Source organism: Equus caballus, chromosome 7, assembly GCF_041296265.1.
Source record: "Equus caballus isolate H_3958 breed thoroughbred chromosome 7, TB-T2T, whole genome shotgun sequence".
NCBI classification, from domain to species: domain Eukaryota; kingdom Metazoa; phylum Chordata; class Mammalia; order Perissodactyla; family Equidae; genus Equus; species Equus caballus.
In genome coordinates, this window is record NC_091690.1 from 72,751,194 (window position 1) to 72,772,872 (window position 21,679).

At 41.8% G+C, this 21,679-nt stretch overlaps 1 protein-coding gene across 20 annotated transcripts in view; it reads left to right on the top strand.

Annotated features, from left to right (window-relative positions):
• FAM168A (family with sequence similarity 168 member A) overlaps positions 1-21,679 on the top strand; it is a 185,341-nt gene that overhangs the window by 113,992 nt on the left and 49,670 nt on the right. For 9 of the 20 annotated variants that reach the window (XM_023645773.2, XM_070274448.1, XM_070274451.1 and 6 more), the window contains one exon: positions 12,175-12,234. The exons of the other annotated variants lie outside the window; for them this stretch is intronic. In XM_023645773.2, coding sequence (XP_023501541.1) covers positions 12,175-12,234 — 60 coding nt within the window. The remainder of the gene's footprint in view (positions 1-12,174; positions 12,235-21,679) is intronic. 20 annotated transcript variants of the gene reach the window in all.

The window sequence follows — 21,679 nt, forward strand, 5'->3', positions numbered from 1 at the left end:
TGCTTTTACTGCTCTGGTGCACATGGCTGTGTCTTGGATACCACAGTGATTAGGATCTTAGATGAGCCTGAAAAATGGATTCTGATTCCTGAAACTGCTCCACAAAACCCCCTTCTGGTGTTCAAGCTGATCTCTGCTCAGAAAAGACTTCTCAGGTCACTTAATTACTTGCTCAGCTATGGTGGAAGAAGAGCCTCTAAGGAAAATTCTTAGTAACTCTTCTCACTGTAGTTACTGGTAATCTCCTTGTTAAATCCAGTGGACCCTCAGTCACTCCTCATCCTAATTTGACATCTCTACATCAGTTGACATTCCTGATTCCTCCCTTCTTGATGTTTTCTCTTTCCTTTCTTTTCATTGATTCTACCATAATTTTTCTGTTTATTTTTCCATTTGTTCTTCCTTTCTTCCTCTCTGGATGTTCGTGAAACTCAGTTTCCTTTCAGGTTTTTCTTCCCCTACTCACCCATTGAAAGTTTGTGTTGCCTAAGTAAAATAATCAAAACAAGAAATAATAAATGTTGGAGAGGGTGTGGAGAAAAGGGAACCCTCATACACTGCTGGTGGAAATGCAAACTGGTACAGCCACTATGGAAAACAGTATGGAGATTTCTCAAAAAATTAAAAATAGAAATGCCATATGACCCAGCCATCCCACTACTGGGTATCTATCTAGAGAACTTGAAATCAGCAATTCAAAGAGCTTCATGCACCCCTCTGTTCATTGCAGCATTATTCACAATAGCCAAGACGTGGAAGCAACCTTAAGTACCCATTGACTGATGATTGGATAAAGAAGATATGATATATATATATATATATATATATATATATATATATATACGATGGAATACTACTCAGCCATAAAAAAGGATAAAATCATCCACAACAACGTGGATGGACCTTGAGGGTATTAGTTAAGCTAAATAAGACAGACAGAGAAAGACAATTTCTATATGACTCCACTCGTATGTGGAAGATAAACAAACACATGGACAAAGAGAACAGATTAGTGGTTACCAGGGGGTGGAGGGGTGAGCACAAAGGATGAAGTGGTGCACCTATAATATGACTGACAAATAATGTACAACTGAAATTTCACAAGGTTGTAAACTATCATAATCTCAATAAAAAATAAAATAGAAAAAAAAAGTTGGTTTTGCCCAAGGACCTAATTTCTCTTCTTCCTTAAGTTTCAGCTACTGTCTGTAGGCTGATGATTCATAAACTCCAGCTCTGCAGCAAACTTCTCTTCCCAGCTTCCGACAGTTTATCCAGCTGTCTTCTGAACATCTTCTCCATGAATATCTCACACTTTGCTCAGACGCATCATGTCTAAAACTGAGCTTATTATCTTACTTTTTCCCTGTAATCCATTTTTCCTTTTATCAATTTGTGACTGGTACCGTCAACCACCTATTCCCTCAAATCAGAAACATAGGAGTGATCCTTGATACACCTTTTTCTTTTGCCTTCTAAAGCTAGTACCTAAGTCCTGTCTTTTTTTTTTAATTGTGGTCAAATACATATAACATAAAATTATATACCATCTTAACCATCTTTAAGTGTACAGTGCAGTGGCATTAAGTACGAATTGTGCAGCCATCACCACCATCCATCCATAGGACTCTTTTCATGTTGCACAACTGAAACTCAGTACCCGTTAAACAGTAACTTCTCATTTTCCCCTTCTTCCAGCCTCTGGCAACCCCTATTCTACTTTTTGTCTCTATGAATTTGGCTATTCTATCTACTTCATATAAATGGAATCATACAGTATTTGTGCTTTTATGACTGGTTTATTTCATTCAACATGATATCCTCAAGGTTGGTCCATATTGTAGCATGTGTCAGCATTTCCTTCCTTTTTTAGGCTGAATAATATTCCTTTGTCTCTATATGCCACATTTTTTTTAATCCATTTTTCTGTCAATGGACACTTGGATTGCTTCCACCTTTTGGCTATTATGAATATGCTGCTATGAACATGAGTGTACAAATATCTCTTCAAGATCTTGCTTTCATTTCTTTTGAGTATATATTCAGAAATAGAATTGCTGGATCGTATCATAATTCTTTTTTTTTTTTTGAGGAACCTCAGCTGCACCATTTTACACTCCACCCACAGTGCATAAGAGTTCCAATTTCTTCACATCCTTGCCAACACTTGTTTTTTTCTGTTTTTGTTTGTTTGTTTGTTTTGGTAACAGCCATCCTAATGGGTGTAATATGTCTTTTTTTTTTTAAAACCTCTTCACATTTCTCAGATTGGACCTTTCTTCTCCATCCTTCCCTCCCTGATCAATCAGGCCATTACTACTCTTTCTTTGATTATTTACATTGCCCCCTAACTGGTCTTCCTGACTCCTTTCACATAGCTTCTCCCTAGTGCATTCTTTACATAGCAACCAAAATCATTTTTCTCATTTGAAAGTTTGACCACATCACTCCAGTGCTTAAAATCGTTCAATGATTCTTCACTGTCCTTTAGATAAAGTCCAAACTCCTTAGCTTACAATAGGAGGTGTTTATGACCCGACTATTCAGATCTCTCCAGCTCGTCTCCTGCTCATCTTGTATGTCTATATTCTTAGTCCAGATGGTGACTGGTAGTATGTTTTTACTTAGAGCTATAATTTCATTAGAGATCATCAAGTCCAATCCTCTTCCCAGGTAAGGAACTTGAGGTCTTATAAGTAACTAAGGAAAGCACTTATTATGCTTCATGATGAATTCAGTATCTGATTTATTCTGTATCTCTAGTGCCCAGCTCAGCCCCTGGCATGCCATGAAAATTGACTAAGTATTTTTTTAGACAAGTAGATAGATGTCAAAGTTGGAAGTAGAACCCGAAACCTTGGTAGCCAAGCTAGTTCTCTTTCTGCTCACTTTATGCTGCTGTTTTATTTCCAAGACACTTATGTATAAAGCATCTAGTACATAGTTAGCCTCTTAGTAGAGTACTAAGTAGTACTAAAGTACTAAGTAGAGTAGAGTAGTACTAAAGAATTAGTAGCCATCGTTTTGTTATTAGTCATTATTATATTCCCATCACCTAGCACAGGGACTGGTACAGAGTAAACTCTCAGTAAATTTTGAAGGGAGGAAGGAAGGCAGGCAGGCAGGCAGGAAGGAAAGAAGGAAGGAAGGAAGATGGGAATCTAATGAGTGAAGGAGGTCACATCAAAGAAGTATGAGGTGGGATTGAAGGAAAGACTTCTTTGATTTGACTGCCCTTGCCTAATGAGTAGCCCTCTGCCATGGCAAGGAAAGCCCGGGACAAATAGCCAGTGTGGGAAAGATTGTTCTTGCTTGTAGGTAAATGAACTCAGGTCCAGAAAAATTTAATTTGGACGTCTGTTGTGATGGTCAGCCTCTCTGGAGGGACCAGATAGAACAGGGAGATTTTGCTGCTTATGAGTTATGTAGAGATAGCAGAGATCATCAGAGAAAACAGAAGGGGAACTTCTCCCCTAGCCCACTTGGTTTATGGCAAATTTTCTTTTTTAGAACAATGATAGTTGAAATCTGACAATTACTTTGAGCTTCTTAGCAAGGAAGAGCTGTCCTGCAACTTCCTTTATTATCTATGTAGTCAGCCTTGGACTGGCTCACTTTGAGTCTTGGCTTCTTTGCTAAAAAAGACAGATTTGACTCTTTTTTTTTTGAGGAAGATTAGCCCTGAGCTAACATCCATGCCCGTCTTCCTCTGCTCTATATATGGGACACCTGCCACAGCATGGCTTGATGAGTAGTGCATAGGTCCCTGCCCAGGATACGAACTGGTAAACCCTGGGCCGCCGAAGATGAGCACACGAAGTTAACCACTACGCCACCAGGCCACACCCTAGATTCGACTTTTAAAAACAAAAATTGACTCTCCTATGACAAATTTTCTGTGGAGCATGAGAAAACAAGGCCCAAAAACCCCCATGTAATAATAGGTAAGAAATACAGGGGCCGGCCCAGTGGTGCAGCAGTTAAGTGCACAAGTTCCACTTCTCAGCAGCCCCGGGTTCACCGGTTCAGATCTTGGGGACGGACATGGCGCCGCTTGGCATGCCATGCTGTGGTAGGCATCCCACATATAACGTAGAGGAAGATGGGCATGGATGTTAGCTCAGGGCCAGGCTTCCTCAGCAAAAAGAGGAGGACTGGCAGTATTTAGCTCAGGGCTAATCTCAAAAAAAAAAAAAGAAATATAATACTTTACAATTTACAAAATTCTTTACCATTTGTGATTTCATTGAATACTTAGAACAGTATTGTGAGGTAGAAATTTTTATTAGAACATCCATTTTGCAGATGAAGAAAGACACAGAAAGGTTAATAAATGTGTACAAGTTTATACTGCTAGTAAATGGCAAAGCTAAGACTAGAGCTTAGGTTTATTGGACTCTAAATCCAAACCCAATGCCCTCCCCCCTCCACCAAGCTGGCATGCAAGGCCTCTCTGGGTTTTGGAGAACACACAAGGAGTGAGTGTGTCTGCCTCTGATACATGGTGTGTGATGTCAGTATAAAAAAGCAGATGGATTAAATCTTGTCTGGGCAAGAATCATGTGCATTAAACTGATTTTCTGTTTGCTTGTGACTGGTTTACTTTTCTAGATCACAAAATGATTTCCCACAAAACTGTATGAAAAAATATTCACTGCTGCCTTACTTGATTTTAGTATTGAAACAGTTCCTCCTGCAGAGGGACTTGAATGAAGTTTCTACAGGAGGAATTAGCTTGTACAGCCTAATCTTAATGGCCATTAGCTTTCTACAGTTGCATCCAAGAATTGATGCCCGGAGAGCTGATGAAAACTTTGGAATGCTTCTTGTAGAATTTTTTTTTTTTTTTTTTTTAAAGATTGGCACCTGGGCTAACATCTGTTGCCAGTCTGCTTTTCTTTTCTTCTTCTTTTTCTTCTCCCCAAGGCCCTCCAGTAAGTAGTTGTAACTCCTAATTGTGAATGCCTCTGGTTGTGCTATGTGGGACGCCACCTCACTATGGCTTGATGAGCAGTGCCATGTCCGCGTCCGGGATCGGATCCAGCGAAACCCTGGGCCACCAAAGCAGAGCGTGTGAACTTAACCACTCGGCCACGGGGCCAGCCCCAAGAATTTTTTGAACTCTGAAGAAGAAATTTTAATTACTTGAGAACTGGTATTAGAATAAAAGAAGAATGTGCCTTTTTCTGTAGAAAAGACTAACCTTTTCCCCCAAAGAAAGAAATATTGGTCGTATTGAGTTATTATTCCCCTGCTCCTTCTTGGCTTCCTATTCTCTGTAGGAGTTGTTCATTTATTTCTTGTCTTTTTAGACTGTGAGCTCCTTGAGGGTAGAAGTCAGGTACTGCCTGTGCCTAGAACAGAGTAAGCAGTAACTCATTAAATATGCATTGAATTAATTTATCATTATGTTTATATTAACTACAATTTTAGTGTTGCTGTTGATAATTATTATAATAGTAACAACCATTAATGGCTGTCAGTGGACTGCCACGCAGTTTACAAACATTATCTCCAGTTCTCATGATAACCATATAAAGGAGAGCTGTTATTATTTTGTGTATGACGGAATCATGTTCAGCTACAGTACATAACTTTCCCAGGGTTATATAGCTTGTAAGTGTCACCCCAAGTGAAATATAGATATACTTAAAAAAATTTTTTTTGCTTCATTTATTGTGGCAAAATATACATAAAATTTACCATTTTAACCATTTTTAAGTGTACAGTTTAGTGGCATTAAGCAACTTCACAATGTTGTGTAACCATCCCCACTATTTCCAGAACTTTTTCATCAGCCCAAATAAAAATTCTGTGACCATGAAACAATAATTTCCCCTTTCTCCCTCCCTCCAGCACCTAGTAACCTCTAATTTACTTTCTGTCTCTATCAATTTGCCTATTTTAGATATTTCATGTAAGTGGAATCATATAATATTTGTCCTTTTATTTGGCTTATTCCACTTAGCATAATGTTTTCAAAGTTCATCCATGTTGTAGCATGTATCAAAACTTCATTCCTTTTGTGGCTGAATAATATTCCATTGTATGTATATGCCACATTTTGTTTATCCACTCATCTGTTTCCTTAAATCCTCTGGAATAAACTTCAGCCCATGGAGGTTGAATCATGGCTGCCACCCTCTGTGCTGTCCCTCAGCCATCAAAAGCAGTAATCAGCAATCAAACATATAAACCGGATATTTGGAGGACAGTCCTTATTGCCGACGCTAGCCAGCAGTAGGTACCAGGAACTTGAGCCTCCACCCACACTGTTGCTGGTTCCTCTGATGGGGCATGGTAGCTGCTGGTCAGAAGACTGAAATTAACTGAAATTTACCAGCCTCGTTGTCAGGCTTCCCCTTGATGCTGCAGATTTTCTGACTAGACTCTAGTGTTCCAAAAGAGTTACTTCAGACAGTTTCTGCCAGCTCAGCTTTGGTAGAGAGACGGATTTCTGGAGTGTGCTATTCTGCCATCTTCCATTACGTCACTCCCAATATAGATATCCTTTTAAAAAAAACCTTTGGAGTCATAAAGAAAAAGGTTTGCTGCCATTGTATAAAACAAAGTATCAGCTAGGGATTTTTTTTCTGGGTAAGGTCTTGATATATCACAGTATTCTTTGCAAATGAAAAATAGCCATCATCCTGCTTGATGGTGGGAAACGTGCTTTCCATGTATTTGTTCATAGTGACAGATTTCCAGAATTAACTGAAGTCCCCAACAGTGTATTCAGTCATTGGCATATTTCTATAAAATGATGGAAATATTATCCTATAGCTTACCTTATTCCTTGTCTTCTGTTCTGGTGAAAAAAAATCTTTACTTATTGCCATGCAAAGAGGTTTGAATTAAGATTTAAGTGCTTGCTTATGCCTGGAGAGATTTTCTTTAAGGTTTTGCATTAAGATATTTCAAACTTACCTTGCCACCCTCCAGGGTGCTAGCTCTCACATCTTTTCTCTGGGAAGACATTCTTTGATTGGCAGCGGGTTTGCTAACAGAGCTCTGAGGAACACCAGATTCCAGCCCTGATTCTAGTAATAGTAGTTCTATAGTGACCATTTATTGAGCACCAAGTTATACCAGACGTGAACTGGATGCTTTATATAGTTCATCTCATTTAATCCTCATAATAACATCCCCACAAGATATAGTCATGCATCATGCATCACTTAGTGACAGGGATACATTCTGAGAAATGCATCATTAGGTGATTTCATCATCGTGTGAAAATCGTCGAGAGTACTTACACAAAACTAGATGGGATAGCCTACTGCACACCCGGGATGTATGGTACTAATCTTATGGGACCACTGTCATATGTGGTCCATTGTTGACCAAAATGTCATTTTGCGGTGCATGGCTGTATTATTACTGAGTTTTATAGATGGAAAAACTGATACAGGGAGTTTAAAATGACTTTCCAAGGTCACAGAGGATTTCATTACAGTTTTGCTGGGCTCCAAAGACCTTAGTCTGACCTTTATCCCATGCTGAATAAGGGGAAGGCCTAGTAAAAAAGTTCCTTTATTTTGGCTCAGTTTCCTCTTCAAAAAATGAGAAGGTTGCTCCTCAAGATGACTTAGGAGCTATTAAAGGGCAAAGGTAAGCCAAATAGGTGCTCCCTTCCCCTCTGGTAGGTATCTGTTCATGCCTATTTTATATGTTAGACCTCCAGGAGAGATTTTGTTTGATGCAAAGGATTCTGCTGCCACAGGAGGAGGCCTGAGTGAACTGGTCAGGATGAACTCTCACTGTCCAGTTTTCTTACATACTCTTTTCTTTAAATTGTAAGATTATCACTTTTGTGAAGACACACACCCACAGTGACTGTGTATCCTTTGTATGTATTGCCTCTCCGTAGACTCCCCACCTTAACCAGCACAGATCTGTAAGAAGGGGGAAGACACAGAAATGTGAGGAGACAATTATAGTACACTGAGACAAATACTATCTCAAAGGGATGTGCCACTGTGTTCCAAGGACCTAACATAATAAGTAGATGTACATATTGCTGTGGAAACATGGTGGGCATGGGGATATGGGCCACAACACTGTCAGAGATTGGTGTCAGGAAAGGCTCCTGAGAAGTCAAGCATGGAACTAGATCTTGAAGCACGAGGCGGAGTTGTGAGTTTCTGGTCTGGTTCTGCTACTAATGACTGCAAGACATTGGGTAAGTCCTGCCCATCTCTCTTGCCTTCGCTTTCTCATCCAGGCTATGAGGGGCTTACGTGAGCTGTTTAGCAATTTCTTTTCCAGCTTTAAAATTCTAGGCATTAATCTATAAATTTTTGTCAGATCTCTTTCATTATAAAACAGCTGGCTAACCCATTCCCTTAATCTATTTTGTTTGCCTCTTCTTGAACACACTTTTCTCTGCCCCTTTCTTGGAATCCCTGGTGTTAATGAAGGGTTCAGAAACAGGGAAGATGAGGTGAGCCCAAAACCCTCTCCTCTCGTGGCAGTACCTTCTAGCAGCCCAGGGCTTCTTGCCCTATAGCTCCTGACATTCTTGAACAAGATCAATAGGAAACCATGAAAGTCTTTTCACAAGTTTCATCCTATGAAAGGTCAGGGGTAGCCATAGCCACCACCAGTGAGTTCCCTTTTCCTGCTAATTAAGCTCATGCAATTTAATTTAGTTTTCCATTAGTTACTTAGGGTTCTTAGTCAATGGAAATATAATTTTGTGGTACTGAATACAGCTGAAAATTGGTGGGATGTTGATAAAGGACTAGAAGAGCTTTTGGCTATGCTGTGTAGATTCTCACTGGAATGACTTCTGTTGCTTAATGTACTGGGAGACCCCCTGCTTTAAGTCAGAGACCTGAGTTTGACCCCGGGCTCTGCCTCTTAACTAAAAACTTGAACAAGTCACTTTACTTCTGATGACCTCAGTTTCCTCCTCTATAACGTAGGAATAATAGCACCTACCCTGTCACTTGTGAGATTTGAAGTAGATAATTGATCTATGAGAGCTTTTTAAATGAGACAGAGCTAGTGGGGAATGGAGCTGGGTCAAGGATTGGATAGACTTTTCTTATCCTGGAGGTTAGGGCAGGCTGAGGCCCCAGGGGAGTCCCAGAGGTTGATAAGATTAGCTACTTTGCTAGTGCTGAAATTTTCTTTTTTCTGTGTTTTGAGGAGAACTCCTGGCATGTGGGGGCAGAATTGGCTTGCTTCTTGGAGTTCTACTTCTAAAGGAATCACAGGGTTTCTGGGCAGGAACTGAAGAAGTTCAGAGCTTGGGGAAAAAAAGATACCTGGGTAGAGAGGACACCCTCTTATGCTCCAAACACTACAGAGTAAGTTTGTTTCTCCTGTGGATGGATTAATAATCACAGCTATCTGTTAGTAACAATAATGGTTGCTATTTGTTGAGCATCCATTATCGGTATGCAGTGTTTTGGAAACTTTCCTACCCAAGTGTACATGACATCAGAGGTGAATGAATTCATCCCTGGATCAATAAGGGAATAGCCCAGAGCAAGTACTCCAAGGTTAAAATTTATTTGGAGTCTATGTCTTATCTTCAGAATTCATATGAATTTTACCTTAAGTCTCCATTATATAGTTCATGATTGTTTTCTATAAAACAAATACTTAAAGGGTTTACCATCTGGTAACATTAACATTCTGTCACAGTGCACCATATTTGTTCAGTGCGTTCATGTACACTCTAGCATGTTGTTGAATGCCCACAGGGGTTCCTGTACCCAGTTTGAGAACTGTGTCACCATTATTTTACTTAATCCTTATTATCTGAGTTTTAATAGATATAGACACAAGTTAAGAAAGATGGAAAGACTTGTCCCTGTCACAGAGCCAGAAAGTAGCGGAGCCAGAATCAGGTCTAAATTTGGATGCTCCAAGCTCTTAACCATTCAACTATATTATTTACCGCCTTGTAATTGTTCATATTTCTGTAACGCTCATTGCTTTTGCAGGTAGTTACTGTCCTCAGTGCTTAACACAGTGCCTAACACAAAATAAACTCTCCGTGAATATTGATTGGTTGAATGAATAAATGACTAGATGATCAAGCCCTAAAAATGAAGCCTTTTCAGGGGCCCATAAGTCCCTGGCAAATTGACCTCAGAGTTTGGAATAAATGTGTTTTGTCCTGAGACCCTTCTCTAAAGCAGTGATTCACAGTTAGTTCTAAGCCAGCGCTTCCACACAGATATCATGGTGGTGATATTTGCAGAGAACTCTGGATAAACTGACAAGGCTGCCCAGGAGCTCCTGTGCCCCGCTTCCTTCCCAGACACCCTAAATGCTTAAAGAATCAGTGTCTCAATTCACCTGTAGCCCATTGACAGCTCCTAAGCTACCATGGATGGTGTCTTGGAATTATCTGATCTTTGTCTCCCCATCCCCCCAGAATACACTTAGCCACCACTCTCTCTATATATATACTTGTATCATTCACCTCTGATATTACTGTTATGAGCACAGGTGTGTTATGGAAAACACTGAGAGTGATTCTTTTAAAGGTTTTTTTTTCTTCATAGCAGCTGGTGGTAAGTAGTCTGTGCACACTTTGGGAGACCGGTGAACCTCCACTGCAGACTTCTCCTGTCTTCCAGAGTGTGTTACCTGGAGCTTCTAGGAGAATTGCTCTTCTGAAAACTCACAGGCATTGCCCAGTGGCCTGAGGCATTTGGAATCTGGTCCTTGGTTAAAGAGAAACCTGGGGGCCGGCCCCATGGCCAAGCAGTTGGGTTCGCGTGCTCCGCTTTGGTGGTCCGGGGTTTGGCTGGTTCGGATCCTGGATGTGGACATGGCACTGCTCATCAGGTCATGTTGGGGTGGCATCCCATATAGTGCAGCCAGAGGCACGCACGAGTATACACCTATGTACTGGGGGGCTTTGGGGAGAAGAAGAAAAAAAAAGATTGGCAACAGATGTTAGTGCAGGTGCCAATGTTTAAAAAAAAAAGAAAAGAAAAGAAACCTGTAGAAACCTGTCACTATTGGCTTTTAGAGGGTTTTGCGGGGTGGCAGGGGGACAGGTGAGGGAGGGTTGTTTTTATTTTTGTTTTTTAAAAAAGAGGCTATATACAAGATGAATATCCTGATATAGCAAATCTCTTCTTAGGGTTGGAGAGATTTTTTCAACATTTGAAGGTGGCCAGTTGTGGGTTTTCAAAGTCTCCCTGACTGATTGATTTATACATTATAGCAGTGTCGTCGTCGTCATCTCCTTCTTCTTCTTCTTCTTCTTCTTTTTGGTGAGGATTATTGGCCCTGAGCTAACATTTATTGTCAATCTTCCTCTTTTTGCTTGAGGAAGATTGTCCTTGAGCTAACACCTGTGCCAATCTTCCTCTATTTTGTATGTGGTATGCCACCACAGCATGGCCTGATGAGCAGTGTGTAGGTCCTTACCCAGGATCTGAACCCATGAACCCCAGGCCACCAAAGCGGAGTGCACGAAGTCAACCGCTACGCTACCGGGCTGGCCCCATCGCAGTGTCTTCTAAGTGTTGTCTCCAGACTTAGGAATGTGTTAGAGATGCAAATTCTTGGGCCCGACCCCAGACCTACTGAATCAGAAATGCTGGAGGTGGTTCCTCGCAGTCTGTGTCTTCACAAGCTCCCTAGATGATTCTGATTCTCGTATCTGCCATTTAGTCTATGTTCAGTAATAGGCCTTCTCTTCTCTCCCAATTCTGTGAGCTTCTCTAGGAATCTTGCCATCGTGAATGTCATAATTCCTCTGGGAAATAGCCTTTGAGTTACAAACAGCTTTAGAAACAGAGGTCATGTGTCAGCTATGAGATGTGTGTCAGCTCTGACAGAGGGGTAGCTGGCCTCTTCTCAGAGAGATTGGGAGGTCTGAGAGCAGGCAGCTCTACACCCTAGACACGAGAATAGAAGCTACAGTTTTCAGGAAGATAGCCAATAATCCTATCATTTTCCTTGCACATCTTATAAAAACTAAATAATTGGCGCCAAAAATTGGCTTTAAAAGGACTCATGTTGGGTGAGGTTAAAAGTGTGATTACTTGAAAATAGCTCAGCTGGTGGGGAAAGTACTTGAATTTAAGTGTCTAAATCAGATTTTTGCTATTACTGCTCTCAGCAGGAGAAGAGGCAGAAAAATCAATAGTACTTGATCTTGTTTAAGCTACCAAACCATGCTTCTTGTTACCTCCAAAGGTCTCTGGCTGCCAGGGAGGAGCTTGGGCCTTCACTGTCACCACAAGTGCTGTCACAATTGTAAGTTTATGCTGAATTTCTTGAACTCGGTTGTCTTGGGCCTGCATGGCAGGAGGCCTGGAATCTTTGTGATACCTTAAGATAGGTAGGGGTGAGCAGCCCAGACCTGACTCCAGACCTTCTTTCCCTCTTCCCTTCTTAGGGTGGACCCTGAGCTGGGAGAACTGAATTCAGCAATGCAGACAAGAGGGCTGGGCACAGTGTCCAAAAGGGGTGGCCTGTTCCTGAGCAGCTGTGTTATGATTTAGCTTACTGGCAATCCTGAGTTTCCAGGGGAGCTTGGGGCCTTGAGGAGGTAGGCTGAGTGATTATAATCATTTTCATCATTTGAGTATGCATTCCCTACCACATGTCCAGTGCGAGGTGTTTCTCATATAGCTTAGTGGTTAAGTCTGCCTAGTTTTGAATTTTAGCTCCATCATTTGATTACTGTGTATCACTTATAAATGCCTGAAGATGCTACTGGAAGACTTGACTAATGGTAGCTTAAACAAATAGGAGGGGTATTTTTTTCAAATATAAAGAAGTCTGGCGGTCAGGGGCAGGTGGCATTGATCTGTTAGGTCAGTGATTTCAAGGCCAGTATCCCCTGACTCTTTTGGCCTTTCCCTGTTAATCTAAGATGCCTGCCACAGCTGTAAGCATCATGTCTGTGATCGAGGTAGGAAAAAGAGGGTGTAGGACAACATCAGTAACGTTTGTCCTTTTACTAGGAAAGCAGGGCTTTCTCAGATTCCCCCAGCAGGCTTCTGTGTGTATCTCATTGGTCAGAACTGGGCCACCTGGCTTCTCCTGAGTGTTAGGAGGGCTGGGAAAGTGAGTATTTAGCTTTTCTAGCCTTAATAGTCCAAGGGCAGAGAGGGTTGGGAATGAGCTTTGGGTTAGCCAGCCCATGGTCTACCACCGTGACCTGGGTGAGTATATTAGCTTCTTTTTGGTTTCCTCATCTGTAAAATAACCATAATAGTAGAACCTATTTCATGAAGGGGTATGAGGATTAAATGAAATCAATGTAAAGTGTTTAGCATAATACTTGACACATAATAAGTAGTAATATTGTTTTTATTACCAGCATTATTATCTCAACCCTGCAAAGTTAGTGTTATCTCATTTTACGTAAGAGGAAGCTGAAGCTCAGTGAGTGGAGGTGATAACTTGCTTGAATTCACAGAGTTTGAAATGGCAAAACTGGGATTAGAGCCTATATCCGAATCCAAAATCCGTGCTCCTTTTTCTGCACTGGGAGTTGAGTTAGCAGGGGAATGGTGATTAGCTGGTTAGTCTGTCTTGGCCAGACCCAGAGTATCAGCCACAGGCTTAGTGATTAGGGAAGGAAGGAGATTAAAAACAATAGGTTTGGACAGTGAGAAGCCCCTGTCTGGGACATATAAGGACAAAGAGAAACACAGCTTAAGGAGGCATCGCTGGACTGATACTAGATCTACCAAATTGGGAGATGAGTATTTGAGAAAAATGGAAATATAATTTGATAAGAACTATAAGAGAAGCCAGTTATGGGAGTAATCAGAAGGGACCCCTAATCTAGCTTGGAAGGAGGAAGGTCAAGGAAGACATTTGGGAGAAGGAAATGAAGTGAAGAGCAAGGGAAGGGCAATCCAAGCATTGAGGACAGCCTGAACAGTGACAGGGAAACCGAATGTTGAATGGAGTATGCTAGAACAGCTGTGTGTTTGGGGTTGGTGAAGTGTAAAACACCAGGCCAGGATTGGCAAGAGAGGAAATAGGACATCTAGATGGCTAGGAGCTCAGACTTAGAGGGTCCTTAATGCCATGCTAAGAAATTTGGAACTTTGTCCTTGGCAGTAACCTTTATCCTTGTTTGGATACTTGTTTGGAACTTTATCCTTGGCCACCAGAGACTTTTAGGCATAATGGATAGATTGGCGTTTTTGAAAGATTTCTCTGGGCGTTTGAGGAGAATGGATTGGAGAGCGAGAAAATGGAGGTCAGAAGACAAGTTAGGAGGCTCTTAATGTATTTCAGTCAAGAGCCCTGAACTAGAGTTGGTGTTTGGGATGGAGAGGAGAGGACATATTTGAGACATTATGAGAGAGAGATGTGTCTAGTATACAGTAGACATTCAATATTTGTGGAATCTGAGTGAATAAATGAAGACTTGATGTTGGATTTGAGGAGTGAGAGAGAAGGAAGGATCTGGACTTATCCTAGGCTTCCTCTGGCTTAGGTGACAGGTTGCTTGATTATGCCTTTTACTGAGTTTTGAGACCAGCATGTGTCAAGGAGCTTTCCTTTTATGTTTCTCAGGTAATTTTCTCATAATCCTTGGGGAATCCCCCTTTTTCCTAGCGCTGAGATTTCTAAACTTAGTACATCTTGGTAATTAGGGGGCAAGATAATACGATTCCCATTTTACAGGTTTGGAAACAGGTGTGGAATAGTTACGTAACTTGCCTGGGATCATCCAGCTACTCAGAGTGCGGAGATGTTCTTTCCTCTACAGCATGTTGCCTTTGTGTAAGACTCTTGAACTTCCTGTTGTAATTTCAACTGATTATAGGCTATAATAAAACAAGCAATAAAATTCAGAAGATTAGATTGATCTAATTACTCAGCTGTTAAGATGGGGCCATGAGTTAATCGTAATTCAGTGCACCTAATTCAATCCAACAGAGTGTACAGCATCATTTGCATTATACCAAGAAAGCGCTACTGACACCTCCTTAGTATTAAAAGAAAAAAATTAAGCAACTCATAGAAATAGAATCCACCACCCCCCTACCCTTATTCTTCTTTATCAGATAATCTGGTTTCAACTTTAACTGTCTCTTATATAACCGTGAGCAAATTACTTAACCTTGCAGAGCCTCAGTTTTCTCCTGTAAAAATATGGGAGATGTTCATTTAGCAGTAGCTGTTATTATTATTTTGCAAACACACAAACGGAGACTTGGAATTTGATAAGGATTTTAAGAGTCTTGCCCAGGTCACACGGTAACCTAGTGGCAGATCTATACAAAAAAATGTGTTGAAATGGAAGCATTTTCTGGGGTTCTTTGACCTAAGACACGTTCCATATTTCAGTTTATTTAAAAACCCAGTCCTGGTGTGCATGTCATACCCGTTTCCCACCTCTTTCCCTTAGGACCTTACCAGTGGGCTTACAAATCTCTTGTAACATCAGCTCTTTAAATTTGTAGGGCCTCAAAAGAGTTTTTAGCACATTTTTTCATACAAGTAGAAAATCTGGGTATCTGGATTCTAATCCTGGCTCTGCCTGAAGGATGAGTGGCAGTTATTTGGAACAGGGAAAATGTCTAACATAGGAGATTAATTGAACCTACCTGAGTGTCCAATAATACCATTTTCTGGTTTCTTTTGTTGTTGTTCCTCATTTCCAAAACAATATGTGCTCATTTTAGAAAAACCAGAAAATACTAGATATAAGGAAAACATAAAAAACATCCATAAGTCCCCTGATCCAGAGACAATCGTTGTTAATACTTTGGTATATCTTTTCTTCTAGATCTTTTTAAATGAAGATGTATACACATTTTTCAACAAAAATGAGATTGTATGCTATATACTATCCTGTAACACCTTAATTTATTTAAGGAATTATGAGTTGTTGGGTCATTTAGATTTGTTTCAGATAATGCCCTGTTACTAGACATTTAGGTTGCTGTAACTTTCACTATTAACCAGTAGCACAAAGCAGAAGTAATAGACTGAAAATAAATGAGAAATAAAAATGCAAAAATATGGGGACACTTTTATTTACAAATTTTTAAAAGGAACAAAAATGCTTTAAAATGAATAAAAGATTGTAAATACCCATATACACACAACCGTATACAAAAATTACTAATATTCAAAGCATAGTGACTCATTCAATGTTTCCACAAAAAGCCATGCTGACTAGGAGCTTACCTTTGTCCTGCTGTGCTTGGCCAAGTGACAATAGGCCTAATCTCCTACAGCCATGTAAGGGATAGGGAAAGGCAGGAGATAAGGGATATGATTGAGGATCTAGAAGATTTTCATTAAGTAGTCTTAAAATCTTTGGGCAAACACAACAGTTTCCTAAAGGGAACTTTTAAAGAAAGGGAAGGGGTGGGGGACTAACATTTATTGAAGTGCTTCCCTATCTGTGCCAAGTCTTTATTCTAGGTATTTTGCATGCTACCTCATTTAATTTTCTAGCCTACAGTATAGGATATCCCTGTGTTCCTGAGGCTCAGATAAAGGGATTTGCCTAAGACTTCATGCCTAGTAAGTGGTGCAGCTGACTTTTGAATCCACATTTGCCTGCCTTGAGAGCCTCTATTCTTCCTACTGGATTATGATGGCTCCCACAGGATGGCCAGAGCAGGAAACTCCTCTTGACTCTCAGTAGGAATGTTTAGATGAGTCTCTACAAAGCAGGTCCAGGTCTGCCCTGCTTACATCCCTAGCCAGCCCACATGCAGGAGAAAGAAAAAGAGGCACCGGTCCTGACATAGAGTGAGTACTCAAAAAATGTTTACCAAACAAATACATTAATGATTGTGTCTATTTTCAAAATACCAAAACTGAGACTCTGAGAGTTGAAGTGATTTTCCTAAAGTCACAGAGCTAATAAGTAAAAGAGCAGGGACTTTAATCTAGGTCTGCCTATAAATGAAGCTCTTGCTGTTTCTGTAACACGGGACAGTTTGTCTCAGGTTGACACCTGCTCTCAATGTCCACAACAGTGTTCCTTGTTTGAATCAACAGTAGGGGAAGGTACATAGCCTGAGCACAAGTAACATTCTACTTACTATCTCTTTTGTAACTAACTTGGAGTTGCAGCAGCCTCTCCAATCCACATAAAGGACATTGATGAAAAACCCATGACTAGCGTCATACTTAATAGAAAAAGACTGAATGCTTTCCCCCTAATATTGGTAACAAGGCAAGGATGTCCATCGCACCACTTCTATTGAACGTTGTACTAGAGGTTCTAACCAGGGCACTTGGGCAAGAAAATGAAACAAAAAGTCATCCAGATTGGAAAGGAAGAGGTAAAACTATCTGTATTTGCAGATAACATGATCTTGTATATAGAAAATTCTGAGAAATCCACAAAAAAACTATTAGAACTAATGAGTGAGTTCAGCAAGGTTACAGGATACAAGATCAGTATACAAAAATTAATTGTATTTCGAGTTTCTGGCAAGATGGCGCCATGAGTAGTCCTCTTTGTCTCTCGCCCTTCGAGTCTACAATTATTTGGACACTTATCGCTTGACAAAGGATATCCAGACAGCATCTCAGGACGTCTGAGACACCCACGCGACTATACATCGGAAGGCGGATGGACTTTCCTCCGGGAGGATGTGGAAATAGGTGAAAACTCTCCGACCCCGACGGGCAGCCTAGTACCCGCAAGCGGCTTTCTTCCAACGGACGCCCCCAGAGGATCCACACACATCTAGGGCAGGAGCGAGAACACAACAGAGGAGCGACGGTGGAAACAGGTGACCAGAACCCTACCTAAACCCCCCGCAATTACTCCTAAACGCAGAGGGAAACTTTGGAGTTGCACACCTGAGCCCGCGGGGAGAGTCTCTCCCCGCCATTGGCGGGGAGACCCAGCCTGGTGCTCGGGGCGCCCGGAGGGTCCCAGAGAGAGACACGGAGGGCACGGAGGTCTCCCAGCTGCCGTTGCCCGCCCCGTGGGACTAGGGATTGCCAGAGATCTCGGAGAGGACCGGGGCTGGGGGAACTTTCAAAGGCCGGTTCGGCGACCCGGAGGGGAAGCGCCGGAGCTCCGCCCGGGCAGCAGACAAAACTCTCTGTCTGCCGTTAGCAGAGGGGCCACGCTGAGCATTCACAGCTCCGGGAGAGGCCCGGAGAGAATCCCAGAGGGCGGGGCGACCCCCAGCTGCCGTTGCCCGCCCCGTGGGGCTAGGGATTGCCAGAGATCTCGGAGAGGACCGGGGCGGGGGAACTTTCAAAGGCCGGTTCGGCGACCCGGAGGGGAAGTGCTGGAGCTCCACCAGGCAGCAGACAAAACTCTCTGTCTGCCGTTAGCAGAGGGGCTACGCCCAGCATTCAGGGCTCCCGGCAGAGGCCCGGAGAGAAGCCCAGAGGGCGGGGTGATCCCCAGCTGCCGTTGCCCGCCCCGTGGGGCTAGGGATTGCCAGAGATCTCGGAGAGGACCGGGGCGGGGGAACTTTCAAAGGCCGGTTCAGCAACCCGGAGGGGAAGCGCTGGAGCTCCGCCCGGGCAGCAGACAAAACTCTCTGTGTGCCATTAGCAGAGGGGCCACGCTGAGCATTCACGGCTCCGGGAGAGGCCCGGAGAGAAGCCCAGAGGGCGGGGCGACCCCCAGCTGCCGTTGCCCACCCCGTGAGGCTAGGGATTGCCGGAGATCTCGGAGAGGACTGGGGCTGGAGAGAGTTCCAGAGACCCAGCTTAGTAGCCTAGGGGGAAACCCTACAGGCTCACAGCAGCCTTAGGGAAAGCCTCTGCACAGCACCAGTAGAAGGCACCCAGCCGCCAGCCACAAGGCTGGAAGACCCCAGGGCAAAAGCAGCATAGCTAGGTGTACTAACCACAGACTGTAGAAGATGCCAATAGCTCTCCTGCGATCCATAGAGGACAAGTGAGATTTGGTGGGTGCCGACAGCAACGGAGTGACAAATATAATGATCCCACCCCTGGCCGCTGGAAAAGCCCATAACACCGTTGCAGACCCCAAGGAGAGAGCGCATCTAGGTGGGCAACAACAGTAGGCACCTGCAGCCTGAAGCCCCCCTGTGACGGCCCCCACGGCAGAGGAGGGAATCCAAAGGGCCACTGTGGCTACGAAGAGGGGCCCAGGCCCAGTTAGCAACTACGGACAGGGTTCCTGGTTGGTGAAGTATAAATAGCTGCTCCCCCCACCGCAGCAGCTGAAACAAGTGAAAGGAGCAACTAAACTCTATCTCCATGCGGAGGCACAAATCAACATCATCAAGCAATATGAAAAAATACATTAAATCTCCAGAACAGAAAGAAAGTAAGAAATACACAGAAAACAATCCCAAAGAAAATGAGATATATAACCTAAATGATGATGACTTCAAAACAGCCATCATTAGGATTCTCAATGAGTTAAGAGAGAATTCTGACCGACAGCTCAACGAGTTCAGGAGCTATGTCACAAAAGAGTTTGATACGATAAAGAAGAACCAAACAGAAATATTGGAAATGGAGAACACAATAGAGGAGATTAAGAAAAATCTAGATGCTCTGAACAGTAGGGCCGATAACATGGAGGAAAGAATTAGCAATTTGGAAGATGGCAATATAGAATTGTTGCAGGCAGAGGAGGAGAGAGAAGCAAGACTTAAAAGAAATGAAGAAACTCTCCGAGAATTATCAGACACAATTAGGAGATGCAACGTAAGGATTATAGGTATACCAGAGGGAGAAGAGAAGGAGAAAGGGGCAGAAAACCTATTCAAAGAAATAATGGCTGAGAACTTCCCAAATCTGGTGAGGGAGATGGATCTTCAGGTGACAGAAGCCAATAGATCTCCAAACTTTATCAATGCAAGAAGACCAACTCCACGGCATATAGTAGTGAAGCTAGCAAAAGTCAACGACAAGGAGAAAATATTAAGGACAGCCAGGCAAAAGAAACTAACCTACAAAGGAACCCCCATCAGGCTATCAGCAGATTTCTCAGCAGAAACTTTACAGGCTAGAAGAGAGTGGAATGATATATTCAAAAATCTGAAGGACAAAAATCTACAGCCGAGAATTCTCTACCCAGCGAAAATATCCTTCAAATACGATGGAGAAATAAAAACTTTCCCAGATAAACAAAAATTAAGGGAGTTCATTGCCACAAAACCTCCTCTTCAGGAAATCCTCAGGAAAACCCTCATTCCTGAAAAATCCAAAAAAGGAAAGGGGCTACAAAACCAAGAGCAGAGGAGATAAGTAGAAGGACAACAACAGAGAGTAGCAGCTCTACATCAGACCAGATTAAACCATGGGACGAGAAACAAAGGAAACTGAAGAAAACCGGAAAACAAGACACAAAATGGTAGTGGTAGGCCCCCACGTCTCAATAATCACTCTAAATGTAAATGGATTGAACTCCCCAATCAAAAGACACAGAGTGGCAGGATGGATCAAAGAACAAGATCCAACAATATGCTGCCTCCAGGAAACACACCTCAGCCCCAAAGACAAACACAGACTCAGAGTGAAGGGATGGAGAACAATACTCCAAGCTAATAATGAACAAAAGAAAGCAGGTGTCGCTATACTAATATCAGACAAGGTAGATTTCAAAACAGATAAAGAAAGATAAAGAGGGACAGTATATAATGATAAAAGGGACTCTCCACCAAGAAGACATAACACTTATAAATATATACGCACCCAACACAGGAGCACCAAAATTTGTAAAGCAACTCTTAATAGAACTAAAAGAAGACATCAACAACAATACAATAATAGTAGGGGACCTCAACACACCATTAACACCAATGGACAGAACATCCAGACAGAAAATCAACAAGGAAATAATAGAATTAAATGAAAAATTAGACCAGATGGACTTAATAGATATATATAGAATACTTCATCCAAAAACAGCAGGTTACACATTCTTCTCAAGTGCACATGGAACATTCTCAAGGATTGACCATATTTTGGGAACCAAAGCAAACATCAATAAATACAAGAGAGTTGAAATAATATCAAGCATCTTTTCTGATCATAACGCTATTAAACTAGAAATCAACTACAAGAAAAAAGCAGAGAAAGGTGCAAAAATGTGGAGACTAAACAACACGCTTCTCAACAAACAATGGATCATTGAAGAAATTAAAGAAGAAATCAAATATTATCTGGAGACAAATGAAAATGAGAACACGACATACCAAATCATTTGGGATGCAGCAAAAGCAGTCCTAAGAGGGAAATTCATCGCAATACAGGCTCACCTCACTAAACAAGAAAAAGCTCACGTAAGCAACCTCAAACAACACCTAACAGAACTAGAAAAAGAAGAACAAACAAAGCCCAGAGTCAGTAGAAGGAGGGAAATAATAAAAATAAGAGCAGAAATAAACGATATTGAAACAAAAAAGACAATAGAAAGGATCAATGAAACAAAGAGTTGGTTCTTCGAAAGAATTAACAAAATTGACAAACCCCTAGCCAGACTCACCAAGAAAAGAAGAGAGAAATCGCAAATTAATAAAATCAGGAATGACAGAGGAGAAATCACAACAGATACCAATGAAATACAAGAGATCATAAGCGAATACTATGAAAAACTATATGCCAACAAATTGAACAACCTGGAAGAAATGGACAAATTCCTAGACTCCTACAATCTCCCCAAACTGAATCAGGAAGAAATGGAGAATCTGAATAGACCAATCACAAGTAAGGAAATAGAAACGGTAATCAAAAACCTCCCCAAAAACAAGAGTCCAGG